We start from the raw sequence: 21,146 nt of genomic DNA, 5'->3' as shown, positions 1-21,146 counted from the left end.
AGACTTTTTATTGCAGAATAGTTGCCTGATTATGATAATGTGGATTCCAGGCTTTGATGTACGAGGAAGTTGATGGTCATGGGGACCAAGAATATCATGGACAAGTCGTTGGATCGAGACGTCTCTTCGCCAGATGCGGTGCCTGCGATAGCTGGCTCTACCTCCGCCATGACAGTGGGCTTGCCTGGCTCTCGTCCCAGCAAATTTCCCATCAAAATTCCCGAATCTCAGGGCAAGGCCCAAGCCGATGCAGCCACAAGACCAGGGCGGTATGATGAAGGCGTAGAGACCAGACCCCTGACTCCACCAGGCTCCTCCCAGAATCTTCAGCTAGTCTTTGACTCCAGCAAAATATATCACAGCCATCCCCGCAAGTACAGGTGATAAGAGCAGAGGGAAGCGGTTTTGCAAAATAATTTTTCCCCCTTTATCTAACATAAAAACTGCATGTTGTTGTTTTTTAACTGAGTACCGTGGTATGCACTCAATACTGTATGACTAAATTTGCCCTCCTTCCACACCCTGTCTGTTAAAAAGAGACGACTATAGCAAGGAGACCTGAAGTATTCATAAATGATTGATTTGGTTGTCAGTTTGTATGTTTTGTATGAAACAGTTCTTTACATTTGGGTTAAGCTATATACTAGAAACACTGTATGTACTATGTGTCTTTCTGTGCTGTTTAGAGAGTCGTTGAATTTTGCTTGTATTTCTCACTGAAAGTCTTGGAACCTTATTTTGAATGCAAACATGCTTTTTAGCATCAAACTCAATATCCTAGAAATGTACAGTAGTGTATTTGTGTATTTAGCATTGTACAGTACATGTAGATTGACAGCATGCATAGTACGGTAGTGTCAGTGTACAAGATACAAAAACACAAATATGCTAGATGAATTGCTTGATAAAATAGAAATACTTGCCTTATTAACTTTAGTCATAGATCAGCAGGTAAGATGTCCAAATGTTTGTCTCAAAATGTGTCATAATCCTATACTCTGCACTTTGTTGTTTATAATGTCCACAAAAATACAGAAAATCATACTGTAAAATGAGGAATGTTCATGTGCATTTTAATTTCGCTAGAGCTAAGATTCGCGAATTTAAAATGCATGCGAAAGATCTGCCCAACACTAAACACTTGTGTATGCATTGAATGCAAGTGGCAATTTGAGAAAATTTCATGCCGCGAAAAAGGCTCTCAGCTCTAATTCGCGAAAATTTCATGCCGCGAATATGATATGATGTGAACAGCACAGTAGTACCCAACTGATCGTTCATTTATTTCGGTATTTGTTTGTTTTTTTCCTGTAATATTGCCATTGCATGTTACTTTGCAGACTACTCCTAGACACAGATCAAGACAGCACAAGTGCCAATGATGCATCCGCGGCCACCACATCCAAAGCTGGCAGCGGTGCCAAACAGTCTCCAGCCTTGATGCAGGTCAAAGATGGTCAGGTTATCGCCATGGGAACCACCAGCAACATACCCAAGCCACCGGCTGATGATACTGGCCCAACGGGTAGCTCAGCACCTTTTACAATGCCAGAAGCAATGTCCGGCAGGCCGGGTAGCCAAATGGGACCAGCTGAGATTCGTTCAGGAGGTGAGTAGTCTATCCTCTCATGTGATTTGCTGACTAAAATTTGCATGGCAGAATTTGCCCGATCAGTGATTGTTTTTATACAGTAGTCTTGTTATCATTGTGGCATTCTTGCTGTTTTGCATGCCTGAAGCTGACAATGCTCATGACTGTTGGCATAATTATTAGTTTCATTCAGCTTTATTTTGTCACCTTCTGAGAACTGCCATTGATTGTGCTTGTAGTATTGGCAAATAGGAAAAGAAAGCAGTGGGTAAATTGTACACCTGAATAAGTTATCATGTAATATTTTTATACAAGATATCATGTGAAGAGAATACTGACAGCTAAGTGCTTCTGTTATTTGAGCTCTGTTGATGTTCAAAGTGCAGAACTGCCAACATGTGTGCGCTGGTGTAGCATAATCCATGATAATGTTCTGTCTTCATCCTAAGTAAGAAAATATATATATTCTTTTTTTTAGAAGAAAAACATTTTCTACTGCATTAGTAATTTTTATGCCTCCGCTATGAAGTGTTGCTGAAGGCATTATGTCTTTCGGGTTGTCTGTCCATCCATCCACCCATAATTAATTTTGTAGGCAGCGTAACTAGAGAACCATCGAGGTATCCAAATGAAACTTGGCATGTGTATGTATGAGTGGAAGAATTTGTGCCCATTAAGGTTTGGGTACACATGCTCAAGGTCAAAGACAATTTGCTTTTTTTTTTAAATTTCCCTCCATATCTTTGAAATGGCTCAAGTTGTCCTTGTGAAACTTAATATTTATGCATGTACTGCCCGACAATGATTCTCTTGAGAATTTGTTCCCTGAAACAATCCAGCCATCCAAAGGAATTGTGGTTCAAGGAAGGTATAAGCAGTAAACACATTGATTTAGAGTTATGCCATCAAACTTTCAAACATGTCATTTCAATTTTTTACCAATCATGTGAAATGTTGTCTCGACGTATCAAGATGTGCTACAGACCAATTAATGAGATGTGGTTGAGGCATATCAGTCGCCATAACAGCATTTCTAGTTTTTTCTTGATCTGCAGGGGTTAGCAGGCATGAAACTGAGGCGTATTCATGTAGGCACACCCCCACAAGACACAAAACAAAACAAAAAATGCCAAAATTTGAAGTACAAATGAAGTGTCTTTGCCAAGATACTTTGAATAGCTAGTGAATTGCAAAGTACTTTGAAATACTGTTGATATATTTGTATATCCTTCAGTTCCAACAGCATCCATTGAGACTTTCATATGAAGACATGGTATGCCCACAAGATTTTACTTTTTCCTTGTGCCTGCAATTCAATATTCTTTTCTTATCCATTCTGTGTGGGGAATCTGCAGAATCTCGCTATATACCTCAGTCGTTCATGGACTCCATGAAGGGTCCAATGGTTGGACCTGGGTCACCAGACCATGCAGCAGGGCAGTCAGCTGACAAGTTAGCATCACTATCGGCATCGCAGGGGACAGGAGGTCATCTTGGAACCAAGCTCAACAATCCCTCAAGTAATGATGGAAAAAGGTAATAAGATTGCCAGGGACAGAAATTTTAGATGCGCAGCAACCTGCTTTAATCCCCTTTTCAAGGGTGGTGGGGGGGGGGGGGGGGGGGGGCAATCAAAGTTTTAACAGATGAAACCAAAGGCAAAACACCTGTGCACTCTTTCATTTCTGTGGTAGACAATTTGTGTTGGGGGGGGGGGGAATGCATATGATATCTGTGACAGACTTTATGCAATCAAAACAAATCCTGCCTCCTACCTGTCTGTGCAGACCACTTCTGTATTTCCCTTGGGAGGCCACTGAATGCAATGTTTGCAAGGAACAGAATGAGAGTGATCCTGATAGAAGGTAGAAAATGAGTGCTGTGAATTTTCTTTGCAAAAGTATGATGCATGACTTGATATACCCTGTACAATACTTCATAGGAAATAATTACATTTGTGGAGAAGATTAATGGGAAGCCATCATACTACTTAAAGCATTCTGAGGTGCAAAGAAATTCATTCATCACCTGCAGAATGAGATCTCAGTGAAAAAATTTTGACTTCTATATGCTGAATAGTTGTGGACATGATTACCAAACAAATAATGGGTCTGCTGCATTCAACCTATCTCAGAATGTCAAGTTGTCACATTAATGGGTCTGCTGCATTCAACCTATCTCAGAATGTCAAGTTGTCGCATTAATGGGTCTGCTGCGTTCAACCTATCTCAGAATGTCAAGTTGTCACATTAATGGGTCTGCTGCAGTCAACCTATCTCGGAATGTCAAGTTGTCACATTAATGGGTCTGCTGCATTCAACCTATCTCAGAATGTCAAGTTGTCACATTAATGGGTCTGCTGCATTCAACCTATCTCAGAATGTCAAGTTGTCACATTCTAAAGGATAGAGAAAAGTAATTAGCTTCTGTTGACATCAGTTTAGACAGATAGAGAAGGTATTCAGATTCAAGCCCATGTTAATACACATTATGATGATGCTTTCTGGGTTCGAGGTTACAGTGACTCCCGTTATAATGAAGTCCTCGGGACCAGCAGTTTTCTTTCATTTTATCGAAAACTCGTTATAACCGAACAAACAAGCAATAAAAAAAAAAAAAACATAGAGCGGATGATGTTGCAGCCTGAATTTTTACTTCGTTGTAACTAGAATTTGTTATGACTGTGTTCATTATAATGGGAATGCACTGTACATTCATTTTGTGTTATGGTGCTGGTTTGAAAAAAAGAAGAAAGAATGCAATTTTTTTATTTTTTTTTATTTTTTTTTTAAAATGAGACTAGAGAAGACTCCTATAATCATCAACAATATGGTAGTAAGAATGATAGTCTCCTTACTTTTCAAGATTGGAACCTGCTGTATGTCCTACTATGAGTAGTGACCTGTGACCTGAGACCTTTTACTGCCTTCTTTCAGCGTCAAGAACAGCCAGAGCCAGAAAGGTGTGAAACCAGACTGCACAGTGGTCCATCCAGAGCCTCGACGCCTCTTTGGTTTTGGACCGTACTACCGCCCCCTCCCAGAGACAGTCTGCTATCCAGTGGAACCAGCAACGGGAGTGCAGAAGAGCAACCCTGCTGGGGCTGGTTCTGCCCCGTGGGGCCTCTCGCGGGCAATAGAGCGAGCGGGGCTCTCGGGCACCAGATTTGAGAGTAGAGGCGGTGCTTCGGTGGAGACGCGTGCAGGGCCTGGGATGAGTGGCCAGATGGTGTCAGTGGACAGTACAGATGGAGGAGGAGGAGGACGGAGGGGGTCAGATGGGGGCAAGCTGAAACCCAGCCCTTCACCGTCAGAGGTCAATGCATGGCTGACCGGACCATTTTGATGCTGTGTACCCCCACCAGCATTGATACCATGGAGTTATTACTAGGAAAATATGCATACCTGTATGGGACGACACTCATGCCCCAAGTTGTCAGTTGGCTCTTTGCGCTTTATTTCTTTTGTCACAGAAAATTATAGGAAAATCTCCCAAGTTGGACTCGATGAAAAGGGTTTCAGCTCACATTTTTGATGAAAGTGGTGACACAAATGAAGATCTGTGAAAATTTGAGCAAACTTTGACACATAAGGAAAACTTTGAACATTTGGCTGCCTAGAACATGATTTTCCAATGGAATAAGTTGGCTGTGTTCCTCTGGATGGCAGAACCATACACTTTGGTCAATGTGGTTCCCTTTTCGAACCTTACATTCTTGCATCTATACGAGGCTTCTAGTTGAACAGAGATGACCATCCACCTAAGAACTAATGCAGTGGACTTGGGACGACTTTAATTCAACAAGTGTTAAAGAGGATCTGTGGTATGCCCATGCTGCATCAAGTGTTGTATTTTCAGTACTGTGTTCTGCTACTGGGGTTTGACACATGCTGCTACAAATATGAGCAGTTCCCATTCCTCATGGATTTTCAAGACCTGTCAAGAAAATGCTGCAGTCCACATAGAGCTAAAAAGCATTGTTTCCTGGTCAGCTTTCTAATTTGCACTTTGGTGTGATGATTTGTGAAAAATTCATAGAACAGTGATATAATTCGCAATATGTTTTCGATCAAAAATGTATACCATTTCCAAATAGTATACTATTTGCAAAGTGATGTCACAAAGCAATTCTGAAATTGTGCGCAGCTTTGTGAAACGTATCAATTTCTAACAAAACAATTATGACATCACAAAGCAATTCTGACATTGTGCACTGTGTCATACTGTCACTCTGTGAAATTTAACAATTTCTAACAAAACAATTGTGACGTCACAAAGCAATTCTGACATTGCGCACTGCTTCGTACCATCACTCTCTGAAATGTAACATTTTCGAACAAAACAATTGTAACATCACAAAGCAGTTCTGACATTGTGGGCTGATTCATAGGGTCATTGTAGGGTCCCTTCACAACAATGCATCCACCACACGACTTCTCACCTCGCATTTTTCCCCTTTTTCCCTTTATGTTTACATTTTTGATCCAAAAAATTAAACAAATATACTTTACCTAAGTTCTAATTTCTGGTAAAAACTATAGGCCTCAGTGCCTCCAAAAGAACTTTTCACTTCGGTGCTGCCCCCCTCAGTGAATAATTGCCTCTGCCCATAGTTATAATCAGAATCTCTCAAGGCAAAGTATATTTGTAAATTATATGAAGGAAGTATAATATGACCTGAAATAGACATGGTTCTTTCTATGTGCTATGACATTTCACTTCAGATGCTTAGTCTCTGAGCAAGGGCAAGATGATTGCAGTACATCATATGCATGAACAAAGTTTGCAAGTCAGTGCTGTGCTATTCCATGTGACAAACTCTCTCCCATAGGTGCAGATATATTATAAATTCATTCATGATGACCCAATGAGTAGTGGCACAGGGCTTGTTGACAAGCAAAGGCCCTGTACGTAGTTGTGATGTTTCTGTGACGCACTCATATATATCACGAGGTTTTGTCATATATCATCGAGCATTTTGATGAACATGATCCCATGATACTTTAACATTTTGTTATGTTTGGCCCATAGACAGAACATCCTGTAATGTTCTCCCATGAGAAAACATTTCCACATTTGAAATCAAATGCGAAACAATGCAAACCTATTGAATGATGATTTACATTTTATGCAATCAGTTGAATAGATTTTGTCATTCTGCGCAGCGCAAAAATCCAGATGACCAATCATTTTCAATGCATATATATAAATCGGATGTAAGGAGCAGCTTAATTAAATTGAGCACTGCTCAGCAGAGATTGTGTGACTTAGTAAGTTTAAGGTACATTCAGGGCACCCTGACTAATCCATGCAGTGGATAGGACTTTTGTTGTGTGAAATTTGTGTCTTTACCATACATTACTTTCCTGCCAGGTGGATATACGTCTCTTACCTCCATCTTGAAACTTTTTGCCTCCTCCGGTGGAAAAGTCGTAATGTTTCTACCCTCAGTCAGTCCTTCTTTACACAGTGCTGAAGGGGCATGTCAAATTTTTGTGATGGCCACATGGTAACTTAAAGATGTTCTGTTTGTAACATTTAACCTGCATTGTTTGCTTCACTAAAAAGTCACCCACCCTGCCCCCCTCCCCTTGAAAGTGCGACTAGTCATAGGATGGAGCTTGTGTGGCCAGCCTATGTATATATCGTTGCTGGGGCGACAAGACCTCGTATCTACAAAATGTCAAATGTTCAGGAGAGCAAAAAAAATATGGCAGCCAAAGCACTATATCAAATGGGAGAGCCTTTCCTTTGACATGCCTTTGTGGCTTCATTTTTTGGTAAGACAGCTAGGATTTGGACAGGACATCACCTAACTGATTATCTGACCATTAATCTAAAAACGTCATTTTCACCAAAATTTCATATACGAGGTCTTGTCGCTGTCATGTCTCTTGAAAGAATGTGACAAAGTTAGTATGAATCTTTGATTTTATGATCAGCTGTGGCTCAGGGAATGTGTGATAAATTATATGCTGAATGATACTTTTTTTTGTCGTTGATGTGGATAATTGATATGAATGTTCAGACTTAGTTGACCGATTGCACAAAGGTGACAGAATCGGAACTGGCTGCATTATTCTTATGCTGCTTTTCTTTGGATATTTATGTAGTAGCATAAGAGTAATGTAAACCTATTTGGTTGAGAATGGTTGACTGCATATTGTTACTTGTGTAGATTAGTCTGATCAGTAAGTCACTGGACTTTCTGTGTCGTGGATAATTTGACCATGAATACCTGAAAGGAATTATGGTGTTAGGGCATTATGGACAAGATCTCAGAATGTTCACTGAAAACTTGTGGTAATGTATGTAAATTGCATGATTATGTAGGTATCAGAGCTCTGTAAAAAGATAATGCTGTTTACTACTCAACTCTGTTACAGTTCAAAGCTGAATGTACTATCATAGTCTTTCAGACAGTGCACAGTTCTGTTTGTGCCGATGAAATGAGATTCAAGATCTAACACTTCTCTCTTTATTTTTTGATCAGTTGCTGACTCCACTGATGTAAGATTTATGTTGTGAGTTGAATGATTGTACAAAGCAAAGAATTTCCACCATAAAGGTCATATAACTGTTTTGTTTAGATAAAATTGTAAAAATGAAACAGATGATCAAATTATCTGATTCATGCATGTTTGGGTTCAAGAAGACCAGGGTTATGTATTAGAGAATAGGGCAGCAAGAAATATTATACCATCTAATGTTTCGAATATTTCAAACACTTACTGGTAAATCCTTTCATAAATTTTAGTCTAAACTACTCTTTCATCTTAATCTACATGTCCATAGTCATTATAATGGCAGATAAGTGCTTTTCTTGACTCTTTGTATTTGTTTTTTCTTTTGGTTTTTTTTTTTTGGTTTGATTTTATTTATTTATTTATTTTTATTATTATTATTATTATTATTTTTTTTTTTTTTTGGGGGGGGGGTGTTTATTTTGGCTGCATTTTGCAAATGTTAGCAATTATAAATTATATGTAGTGAGGAATGTCACTGAAAGTGATATCAACAACTTAAAGGACAAGTTCACCTTCATAAACATAAGGATTGAGAAAATGTAGCAATATTAGCAGAACACATCATTGAAAGTTTGAGGAAAATCGGACAATCTGTTCAAAAGTTATGAATTTTTGAAGTTTTAATGCAGTAACCACTGGATGAGAAGACTACTGCATTGTGTGAATAACTTAGATGTCACATGCATACAACAATATAAGGAAAATACAAAGAGAATTTCACAAAATTTCATCTTTTGAAAAAAGTACATGTTCCCTTGACTCGTTACCGACATATGTTAGGGGTAATATCATTCCCCCTGCCTTTAGAAAGAGGCAAGTCAAGTGCTCTTCTATTATGCGAAAAAAGTGAAAATATGTTGAATTTTCTTTACATTTTCTTTATACTGTTGTACGCATATGACTCACAAGCTGTAGTAGTCTCCTCATCCAGCGGTTCCAACACAACAATTTTAAAAATTCATAACTTTTGCATCGATTGTCCAATTTTCCTCAAACTTTCACTGATGTGTTCTACTAATATTGCTGCATTCTCTCAATCCTTATGTTTATGAAGGTGAACTTGTCCTTTAAAGTGAACCATTACAATATCCTGATATTACTGTTTTCATAACACATTCACACACACACACACACACACACACACATACACACACAAATTTCATGGCCTGTTAGGAAGCTTGACTAGCATGAAGCTGGACTTGAACAAACATATATATTTCTTTTGTTTTTATGTTTGCTTTTGTCTCTGTCACAGGAAATAATGAGTTCTATACTTTTCAGTGTTATATGTCATATCTTGCCATTTGTTAAGCCCATTGCAACTTACATAGCTTCCATTGTTTACTCTCTGGAAGTATACCGTAGCCCCACTTTGTATTTGAAAAAATTTGTTGTGCTTTACTTTTATGCAAGTGATTTCACAGACATTCACTTAAGGTGTGAAAGAAGGAATGCAAATAGAAAAGATTTCATTAATGTACAATGTAGTGGGTGTTTTCAAAGGGGAAAAATACAAATTATATTTATGAAAGTGTCCAACATCTGAAGTACTTGCAAATAAATGTTTGAAAAATGCTGATATTTAGGTGTGTAAGAGTTTAATTGTATTTGAGTCAAGGGGAAAGAATACTTGCTGATGAGAATAAGAGGTTTGAAAGCTTCACAGAGTGTGTATAGCACTTATGACAGTCTGCTTCATAAGGAGCCTTTGGACAAGGCTTTGATGCTGCACATATTAAAGAGAAATGGTGAAATCAGATCGCATACTAGGATGCTACTCTGATCTGATAATCCTGGTGTATGTTAGTTGTGTCTTTAAATGTTTGATCCAAAAAGCATGTCAAGAAATAAGTTTTCGGCTTAAGAAGAAGCAAAAACATTTAACTTGGCATCCTATAACTTGTCATCACAATGTTATGTTTTATGTGCAATAGTGTAAAAATGAACCATGCTGGCATAAGAGTTGTATTAGGTTGACTCTTAACATGTGCAGACAGACTCACATTCTTTTTTTTTCTCAAAGGATTTAGGGAGATATCTTTGTGTGTGTGTGTGTGTGTGTGTGTGTGTGTGTGTGTGTGTGTAAGTGTGTGCTCAAGAATTCATCATTTTTGAACAGGTCTTCTAAAATACAGGGTGCCCCAGAAAGAATGGAACACCTAAGATCTTTAATTTTAGCAATATCGTTGCAAATATGTCATTATTTTGCATACTACTGGAAAGGCCATTGTTTTTTCAATAGAATAGCACCAACTTCTTATAATTTTGGTTAATGCGAGAATTTTGGCTTGCCATAGAACCAGTAGCGTTCACAATATGTGGATCACATTTTGAAAATTGCAAGGGTTTACAAAAATGGTCCTAAAATCATAACGCATCACCCATAATTAAAGAATTTGGTGTCATTCTATTGGAAAGAGAATGGACTTTCCAATTGTATGCAAAATAATGACTTCTTTGCAACAATTTTGCTGAAATTAAAGATCGTAGGTGTTTTGTTCTTTTTGGGCCACCCTGTATGACACTGTGACTATGCAAAATTGTCTGAGTGTGCTGTGGTGATAAAACAAAATTAGATTATGAAAACAAAATCAAGAGTGCTGAAGAAATATAGAACTAAACATGAACAAAAGAATTGATTTAAAAAATGAAACAACCAAATTTCAAATTTCATGCCACTGTGCACTTTCAGATTATAGAGATAAACAAATTTTGAGATACTGAAAGTGTAAATTGATTATGTATGTATGTTTTATGGGTTTCGAGTTTGCAGATTGATAATATGATATAGAAATGATTCTACATGTCAAACTTGTGTAAAGATTCAAACTGACACAAAATAAGAGAGTAGCCTTTGGAATATACTGTATTTTCAATTGTGTCTATCATATCTACTGTTTGATGCCTATGTCACATAAAAAAAAAAATAATGGCAATAATCAGAAGACCACTTCAGGATCATTCACAACGTAATTACTTCATATTTTGGTCCTTCAGCAAATTACAACCAAGAAACACCCTTTTCATCCACTATTATACTGTTAACTGCAATTTGGAACAGAAAATATGCAAAATCTGACCGATATGGTTGGCAGTTTACGGTTGTCATGGTAATCAGCAATATCGAACATAACTAAATTATATATCAAATGTTTGTAATAATAAAACTTGCTTAAAATTGGATCAAGGGGTAAGAGTGGCTTATGAAAAATGGTAGGGGCACTAATGTACCCCCTTGAGTATTGTTTGAGGTGAGGATTCAGCTTTAAACACTTTGTAAGGTACTTAGAAACTACTCCATGTAATGTTAAAAAAAACATCCAGTTCTAGCAGGAATTCAAAGTTCAGTTGACAAAAATCGGTTTTGAATGGACGAGATATCCAAAAACAAGGTAAAACAAAGCGATCATGATAAAAGGTAGGTCCCGCCTTTTGTCAGCATCGCTTGTTTTGCATATCTGAGCCATTTTAAAACCAATTTTCAGCAAATAAACTTTGAATTCTCCTTCGAATGTTATATGCTCTTTGATATTTCAAAAAGAGTTCTCATTATCTCAAAAAAAAATATATATATGTATGTATGTATATATATATATGTATGTATATATAATTTTATATATATATATATATATATATATATATATATATATATATATATATATATATATATATATATAAAATCATCATCTTAAGCTTCATCTCAACCGAAACTGTACCATCCCTTTTATATTTCATGACTTCCGCCGTACGTTTCTCGAAACTGGTTTTAAAATTCCTATGTGTGTGTGTGTGTGTGTGCGTGAGTGCGTGCGTGTGTGTGTGAGATAGATAGAGAGAGAGAGAAAGAAAAAAAAAAGAGAGAAAGAAAGGACGAGAGAGGGAGGGATAGAGAAGGAGGATACGCTTGATAAAATATATCTACCTTCACGCACGAACGCAACTACTGGTATTAGTGTGATTCACATCACTGTACTCAAATTGGCTAATCGATGTACTCCTCAAAGCGTGCAAAGCTTACCGCTTTTATCTTGAAATAAAAACTCCGGTCGTTCTTGCACCCACTCAGACTTTCCATTATCTTGGATGGTAGAAAGACCGGTGTAAGGGCAGTGAGAGGGCCAGGAGAAGTTCGCATGTTTGGGAATACGTCTACGGGTGTGTGAGGTGAGATATTCAGGAAGTTGGTGCCCTTCATATACTCGAGTACGCTGAAGGTATGCTTACGCCCTTTACTACTGTATATCGTGATAATAGGCTCATTTGTTGAAGGGACTGTACAGTACCGGTTGAGGTGGGGATTCAGGTTTATAACATTCCTAAGTTAGATAATGAGAGACCTCTTATGAAATATGAAAAATTATGTAATTCTAAGAAGGATTCAATGTTTATTTGATGAAAATTGGTTTTCAAATGGCTGAGATATCCAAAAAAGTGATAATAATAAAAGGCGACAGGCCACGCCTTTTATTAGGATCTCTTTGTTTCACCTTGTTTTTGGATATATCAGCCATTTCAAAACCGATTTTCATCAAATACACTTTTGATACCCCTTAGAATTGCATGCTCTTTTACATCTCATAGAGTGGTTTCTGAATATCTCGCAAAACGTTAAAAGCTAAATCCTCACCTCAACCAGAACTGTACAGTACCTTTAAGAATGTAAGACTAAACAAATTTTGTCCAAAATACACGATTGATTCAATGTCTATATATTTACCGTGTTTCGTAGTTCAGCATCCTTTTCTTTAATTTTTGTTATTGGTATTAACGTTATTATTATTATCGTTTATGCTGTTATAATATCTGATAAACCAACTTGTTCGGGTCTAATTCGGTCCTCCAATATCCATTGGTGGTTTTCTGATCAAACTCAAAAGCTAGTGTTTCACTACTTGACAGTTTTCATTGCTTTCTGAAACCCCGAGACTAACTAATAGATAGATAGATAACTAATGATGAATAAATAGATAAATAAAAAAATAATTAAATAAATAGATAAATAAATAAATAAATAAATAAATAAATAAATAAATAAATAAATAAATAAATAAATAAATAAATAAATAAATACATACATACATACATACATACATACATACATACATATATACATACATACATACATACATACACAAATAAGAAATGATAGGTTCGTCCAGCCTCTAAATGAAGCGTATTTAGTGGAAGGATTCTGTTTCATATATTACCAAACCTAATAGATCTTAACAGGCGCTTATAGCTTATTTCTTCTTCTATTTTTCAATAAATATTTTTCGTAATGATTTGTGTTATTCTATTTACAGGTGTGAGCAGGGAACATGGAAGGTTGAGCTAGAGAGAACCAGCGAATTCGTCATCATCTCAAGAAGGACATAATAATTTCTTTATGTATCGATCTGCCATAAAGACGTGTGTAGCAATCATGCCCATCGGTTATACGAGATATCAATCGGTAAGAAATCGACTACTGTAACAGATACGTGCCTTTTATTCCCACGCGATAGAGATTTTGCCTTTTTATAATTGAAATATTTTGACAATTTCTTTCTTTTTTTTTGATTGAAAAGAAAAGACCAGAAAATTTGACACATCTCGGGAATTATGGGAGGGGGAATCGAAGCCCCTGTTGTGAAACGATGTACAATGTAGGCCTATATACAAGCAACATACAACTATCACAAATCACAATACCACCCATTTTGTTTTTTTCTTCTTTGTGTGCATGAGCTGGATTAGTTGCTACAATTGGTCATGACCACTGTTGTATTCTATTGAAGTCAAAACAATTTATTTCATTCTCAGGCGACAAGAAATGTTTTATGCCTCGCTCGTTATGCAAATAATGGAGTAGGCTACATGAAGAACATTTTATAAGTATACTGTATTCAACCCAAATTTGGCACCACGCGCATTATGCAGGGTTTCAAATCAATGCCAGGAATGGGTGGTATATTTTTGGCAAGTAAAATCAAAAGTTTGTTACCCCGCTCCCTGATAGGTCATAATCTGATGCAAAGGTATCGGCGCTACACATAAATACTTTCAAAAGGTCTTGTCACGTGACCATTTCTTCTCCTTATATAGGAACAACACAAACCTACGTTTTAATTGAATGCAAAGGAATTCAGAGGGCCACATGAGAAAGGATATAGAATTCGACTTCATATTGATACGATTTTACAGATAAGACCACACTCGGCAGATTTGGCGCTTCTACAATATATTCGATAAAATCGCCTGGGAAATGGCTAAGGACAATGCAACTTGATTCTTTGATCTGATCAAAGCGTTTGATATATACTGGATACCAGTAACTAATCATACAATAGGCTGTGATTCAAATTTCACTCATTACAGATGAAATTTGAGGGCAAGGGCTGTCTTTGTTCCAGGATGTCTGATGCATAGACAACAATGTTACAGTTTCTAACCTTCATAACATGTAATGGGGACACGTCTATATAGGCATCATTCTCGATATGGGGATCATTTTGGCTTTTATTTTTATATACCTTATTTTATAGGATAACGACCTTCTTTATCAGAGCCTCATCTCTCTGGCTATTTGTATACTTTGCCGATTCCCCCCCCCCCCCACACACACACACAGTAATGTGGATACATTATTGTGAATACAGTCTTTGCCTGGCTGGTGCTAATGCAAGAAATTTATAACAAAATAGATCGTGCGGCTGGTAATCAAACCAATATCAAGATCACTAATTCTTACAATAGCTAAAACTAACTAACTAATAGTCTAAAGTTTCTTGGCGCAGTGTGATCACTGATAATGGTCTTACGTGGAATGCATGTTTACGTTACACAACAATCTCAAAGGTATTGGAATTAAATGCTATTACTGAAACACAACGTTGGTCCAGGGACAATGGTACTTCTATTGAAATTCTCTACATAGGCACTTGCGCCAAGACAGATTTTGCTACAATCTTTTTTTTTTCCTTGCACAAGGAATTAGCACTTGCATGATTGTGCCTGATGAAGCTATCTATTATTATATGGCTTTCTAAGAAGCTTTGTTTTAAAAAGTGACAACATTCAAAGTTTTGTTTTTATATATTGTTAAACACTGCAATAATTAATTACCAATGCCACATCAAAACCTATTCACGTTGAATGGTACAGTGGATTCATTCTTCAATATATTATGCGAAGCTCTCGAATTTTTCGCTTTCACAGGCTAACCCCCTACCGATACTACTGAGCTGACCTATGGTGCGAACGACCTAGTAAATCATGTAGTATGCTTTTCCTTCCCCCACCCCCAAAAAAAGCTGCCATTATGTTTGCAATTTTCAATTTTATAATATAGGAACCACACGGACCTACGTTTTAATTGGATGCAAGTAATTTTCACATGAGGAAGGATATAGAATTAAACTCCAAATCAATATGATTTAAGCCTCTGCCCCCCCCCCCACCTCCACCCCCCCCCCCAAAAAAAAAAAAACCCACATAAGACCCCACTCGGCAGATTTGGCGCATCTACAATAGTCCCTTATATTATATTCGATAAAATCGTCTGTAAATGTCTAAGGACAATACAACCTGATAATTCTTTGATCTGATCAAAGCTTTTGATATATACTGGCCACAAGTAACTAATCGTATACATCAGGCTGTACTTCAAATTTCACTCATTACAGATGAAATTCGAGGGTAAGGACTGTCTTTGTTCAAGGACTACAGTTTTTAGCCTTTCACATGTAATGGGGATACTCCTATAGGCATCATTCTTGATAGGATCATTTCTATTTTATTTTTACTTACCTTATAGGATAACGACACTAATTACCAGAGCCTCATCTATTTTGTACGCTTTGCCGATGACCTCCCCCCCCCCCCCCCGGCACACACACAGACATGTGGATATACTATTGTGAATACAGTCTCCATGCCTATAGCTGGTGCTAATGCAGAAATTTATAACTTTAGATCGTGCGGCTGGTAATCAAATCAATATAAATGACAATTGGAATTAATGCTATTACTGCAACACAATGGTCAAGGGACAATAATACTTCTATCGTTCGTAATGCTATACGGTATAGGCACTTGCGACAAGACAGATCTTGATCCAATCTCTTTGTTTTATTATTTTTTTTTTTTGCACAAGGAATTAGCAGTTGCATAGGATTTTGTGCCTGATAAAGTTATTTATATGGCTTTCTAAGAACCTTTGATTCAAAGAGCCAAAACATTTAAAGTTTGTTTTTATATAAGGTTAAACACTGCAATAATTAATTACCAGTGCCACATCAAAACCTATTCACGTTGAATGGTACAGTGTATTCATTCTTCAATATATTTGATATAATGATAATGATTTTGATGATGATGATGATGATGATGATGATGAATGAGGGAGCTTTAGATTTTAGACGCGCGGATGTTCAGAGGGAAAAAAACATGTTCTGAGCGTGCGCAAAAGCGCGCGTCAAGTCGATCTATTTCTATAGCTTGCGTCGCCTGAGTTTTTCACTACGCGTACTGGGCTATTTTTACGTCCGCACAGTTTGCAACGTAGAGAACTACTTCATGCACCGATCATGGGGGCGCGATTTTATTTTTTATACGTTGCGTCCCAGCGTTATCTAAAGCTACTTTTCAACGCGACGCAGGGGAGAGGAGAACGTCCAGCGCACTCGTCGTCTCAAACGTCCGCGCGTCAAAATCTAAAGCTACCTATTATGCGAAGCCCTCGAATTTTTCACTTCAGGCCAACTCCTAAACCCATCCGATACTAAACAGTCCTGCAGACCTGTAGTGCGAGCTTCCTATAGTAAATCATGTAGTATGCTTTTCCTTTTCCCCCTAGAACTGCCTTAAATTTGCAATATTTTGCTGCTATTCACTGTAAGCTTACAAGCCATAGCCCACTTTGAGAAAAAAATACTGATATCTACCATTATGAAAACGTACCTCAGTACTTACCACAAGGCGTATAAGTAAAATAATCAACTATAACAATTATTTTGATACCTTATGAGCACTTTAAATTCACAACAAATACATTCATGAAGAAAACCGCCCTTAAATAGTATCACTCGAGAGTTGAAAACAAATTACAGATAGTAGTTAACATCCCCAATATGGTCATTTAAAATTCAAAATTTCGTGACTCTCTCGTATTTAAATTAAGGCAAACTGTAACTAAGGGGTATGTAAGAGTAAGCGGGACTATGAAAGTCCTTAGAGGGACTCGTAAAATGTGCTCCCTTCTCTCTCTCTCTCTTCTGTTACAACTTTATCATAATAATATATATACTAAACACGTTAACTGACGCAGTACTAGTTAACTTGTCAACTGTAACTTAAACACCATTATTTAGGGCTGTTCTGTGGTAGCTTCTTAAACCAGTTCTTTTCTCTTTTTTCCCTCACTGATAAGAATGAAAAAGAAGAAAACAAGGGTCTCAGAAATCGTGTCTCCCATAATTTGGCCCCACAACAATACACACATAGCTAATTAGTTCATTACATCGCTCTTCACTTTCCCGCTCCATAACGGTGTTACGTCATCCCTCCTTTTTCATGCTCCACCGAACACTATCTGTGAAGGGTCATGCAGAACTGATAGAATCAATTCATTGATAAAATGACACGCATTGCAAGGGGTTGACCAGCGGCTTCCTCTTACTGTAAAGGCGAGCGTTCGATACGTACTGCTGGCAGAGCAAGCATGAACAGGTATGGCCAAGGCCTTGGGCCGTCGTTGTAGGACTGATTGAATCAGTCACTGGCTTCGGTGTTGTCTTCACCGCTACAGAAGACAGCCACGTCCCACAAGCAATACCGTGCTGTGAGAGACTCAGCGCCGTGGGAGAATTATTATACGTGTTCCGTTTAGGCGCCGTGAAAATCACAAAAGAAAATCGTGTGTGACCACGGTGGTGGAGGGGAATTCATTGACGTGAGAGAAAACAGTCAATGAGATGTTCTGGACTCAGCGGTATAATCACCAATGACTTCCAGCAGTCGCCGATGTTCATTGCAAGTATGGTCGCGTTCGGTATCAAAAACCAACCAGTAAGTGAACATTGTGGTGCAGAACACTATGGTGCAGTTAATAATACCACGATATTGAATATAGCGCAAGTTTTGTGATAATAATCGATTAAGGTACACAGTCATATGCAAATCATATTCATGAATCAGGCATTAGCCGGGATTAACACGGTTTGATTATGGACGAGCTACAACAAACAATACTTTACATAAACCGTGTGTGTGTATGTTAACGTTTTATGCTAATAGTAATGTAGGCACTTGTCCGCCCCCCCCCCATACAAAATGTTGGGGGGGGGGGGGGGGGGGCAAAACGAGTTTTTGCCCCCTGTAACAAATAATTAATCACTGATTTAAAGACCAAAATTAACAATAAAGGCATATTCTTGTCTAAATATTGTAATTTCATATATAAACTGAAAAAGCAAAAATTTTCGCCCCTAACGGGACGAAGATTATAATACACTAACAACATACATTATTGTATCTATACACTAATAGTAACTTATGAGTAAATTTAGTGTAAGTTTAGATGGTAGCCTCGTGTCCTCGAGTGTGCCCGCTGAAACATACCTTTAGTAAACCTTACATTTTTCATTTTCTTCTTTGCTTTCTAGCAGTATAAGAATATTTTTTATTGTTCGAACGATGCGATCACGTTTAAGCTTTTTTCGCAGTGATTTCTTTTACTTTATTTAATTCCTCAGAAATTTAATTTAAAATGCTCTATAAGAAGCGACTTTTATACTCTGTTTTTACAAAAAGTCCCTACTGTGGGAGGGGGTATCCCCCTCCCACACCCTTCCCCGCTCGGTCGCTTCGCTCCCTCGACGAGGATCTCACTCCATCACATAATATACCCCCGTATGTCAAGATCATAGTCCTTCCAACTGATTTTTTTTCTTCAATATGTTAATTCCCTAGAAATTTGCTTTTAAATGTTCTATAAACGCGACTTTTATACTCTGTTTTTACAAAAAGTCCCTACCGTCCCCCCTCCCACACCCTCCCCCCGCTCGGTCGCTTCGCTCCCTAGCCGAGGATATCACGCTTTCACATTATTATGTACTCCCGTATGGAATAATCATAGTCCTTCGCACTGATTATTTTTCACTGTTTAATTCCTTAAAAATTTGCTTTTAAATGGTCTATAAACGCGACTTTTGTACCCTGTTTTACAAAAGCTCCCTACAGTGGGGGGTATCTCCCTTTCCACACCCCCGGTCGCTCGCTTCGCTCCCGCGCCGAGGATCTCACATCGTCACATTTAATGTGCCCCCGTTGAGATTTTGCCCCCCCCCCCCCCACCCCCCCCAAAAAAAAAACAAAACAAAAACAAAAACAAAAACAAACAACAAACAAACAAACAAAAACAAAAAAAAAAAAACAAAACAAAACAGAAGTGTTCCGGCGCGCTTGCTCACAACTCGACCATAACAAAGCGGGGAGATCACCACAAAATGATACTACATCTAGAGCACGTCAAATGTATCGACGCCAAAAGTTGCGCTCTGATGATGATCGGCGCTGCGCATTCGACGAAGATTCTCTCTGACTTCTATTATAGCTGTATAGTGTAGTAGTAGTAGTAGTAGTAGTAGTAGTAGTAGTAGTAGTAGAAGTAGTTTCGTCCCGCATGTTTCTTTACATAATTTTGTCTATTCCTCTTCGAGGAGAGTCGAATCACATTTCAAGAGTCCGTTGATAGTTTATTTCAGCGGTTTCTGGTATACGAGATGACTGCTCGCAAAACGGAAAAGAACTTAAAATGTTATTATTCCTGGTTGAATAACTTCAGAATAGTGATTAGTTGGACATACCAGGATTTGAGCATCGGGCACAATTGCATTTTGAATGAAAAACTGAAAATTTCAAAATTGTTTGTACAAACTGTACTAGTAAGTTGTGAGAGTATGACATGCTCACTTTGCCATTTGCGTATTTATATTGATCGTTCAAGAACGCATGTTTCATGAAAAATTAGCAAAACTTCAAAATGTCACAACTTCCTTGGTTTTCATCAGATTTCGACCTAATGATAATGACAATAATAAACATATGTATATATATATATATATATATATATATATATATATATATATTGTACTGAGCTATCTGTCTTTGCGTGTTTTTATTATTTTTCTTCTATTATGTTTTGTTTCGGTTTTTTTTTTTCCAACTGAAATGTTGGCAGCTCTTATCATTGTAGAAGCCTACATACTTCCTCGAGCAAAATCACAGAGGAGCGGAAAGCTTGATATACTTTTATACCTCATTATTCACAAATGAATTTCACCCTTACGTATCATCTTACCTCTCATTAAAGACGTAATTCACCATTTGCAGATGAAACAAAATCCCAGCTTTGGTGCTCTAAAATAGTTCTAAAATGTGAGTTATGGATTGAAACAACCAATGTAAAAATTTGATTGAGTAAAATCGATGTAAGTATTGTTAAATATATACAAAATGTGAATAAAAGTGATAATAAGAATGTTTCCAGACTAAACCGTCTACAGTTATGGTTAATTGAGAAAAATAGTGATATCTCCTGATATTTTAGGCTTTATTGCGAAAATTTTGTATGGTAGAATGTTTTGTGATACAACTGACCTACACATAAGCATCAAACGTGATATCTTGAACATTTCTAAAATCACTGCTTCCACATGTAAACAGGACCTTTAATCATAAAGCCATAAGTCATATTATCATAAATAGAGTACTCATCAAACTACTCAGTATGCATAGATATATGTATCTCATCCCTCTTCTGAAATGGTACTTTCGAAACACAAGAATCCGTGACACCACAAAAAGAGGTAGTGTGCTGTATTGTTGTACTGTCATATGTAACTGCGAGCGCATGTCAGTTCCGGTCTCAATTCGCTGCATTTTCTGATCCATTTTATTTGTGTTATTTAGAGTGGGTTTTCTTTAATTAATGTGGTGACTAAAATGATGGCTTAATAATGGTCCTTTTCAAATAGAGACTATCAAAA

General features: G+C 37.5%; 1 protein-coding gene across 1 annotated transcript; it reads left to right on the top strand.

Moving 5' to 3' along the window:
* On the top strand, positions 1-8,438 carry LOC140241426 (uncharacterized). The gene is made up of 4 exons (XM_072321156.1): positions 1-380; positions 1,341-1,609; positions 2,947-3,127; positions 4,528-8,438. Exons 1-4 carry the CDS (start codon positions 73-75, stop codon positions 4,934-4,936), a joined length of 1,167 nt encoding a protein of 388 aa, XP_072177257.1. The 5' UTR covers positions 1-72; the 3' UTR covers positions 4,937-8,438.
* Positions 8,439-21,146: the final 12,708 nt, after the last annotated feature.

The sequence above is a fragment of the Diadema setosum genome, chromosome 18 (genome assembly GCF_964275005.1).
Source record: "Diadema setosum chromosome 18, eeDiaSeto1, whole genome shotgun sequence".
NCBI classification, from domain to species: Eukaryota; Metazoa; Echinodermata; class Echinoidea; order Diadematoida; family Diadematidae; genus Diadema; species Diadema setosum.
The sequence above is the reverse complement of the archived record's forward strand: the minus strand, read 5'-3'. Positions and strand labels throughout refer to the sequence as shown.

Coding starts and splice junctions, on each gene's coding strand:
- LOC140241426 (XM_072321156.1), top strand. CDS start 73: ATGGTCATGGGGACCAAGAATATCATGGACAAGTCGTTGGATCGAGAC. Junction 381..1,340: donor AGCCATCCCCGCAAGTACAG/GTGATAAGAGCA, acceptor GTTACTTTGCAG/ACTACTCCTAGACACAGATC. Junction 3,128..4,527: donor TCAAGTAATGATGGAAAAAG/GTAATAAGATTG, acceptor GCCTTCTTTCAG/CGTCAAGAACAGCCAGAGCC.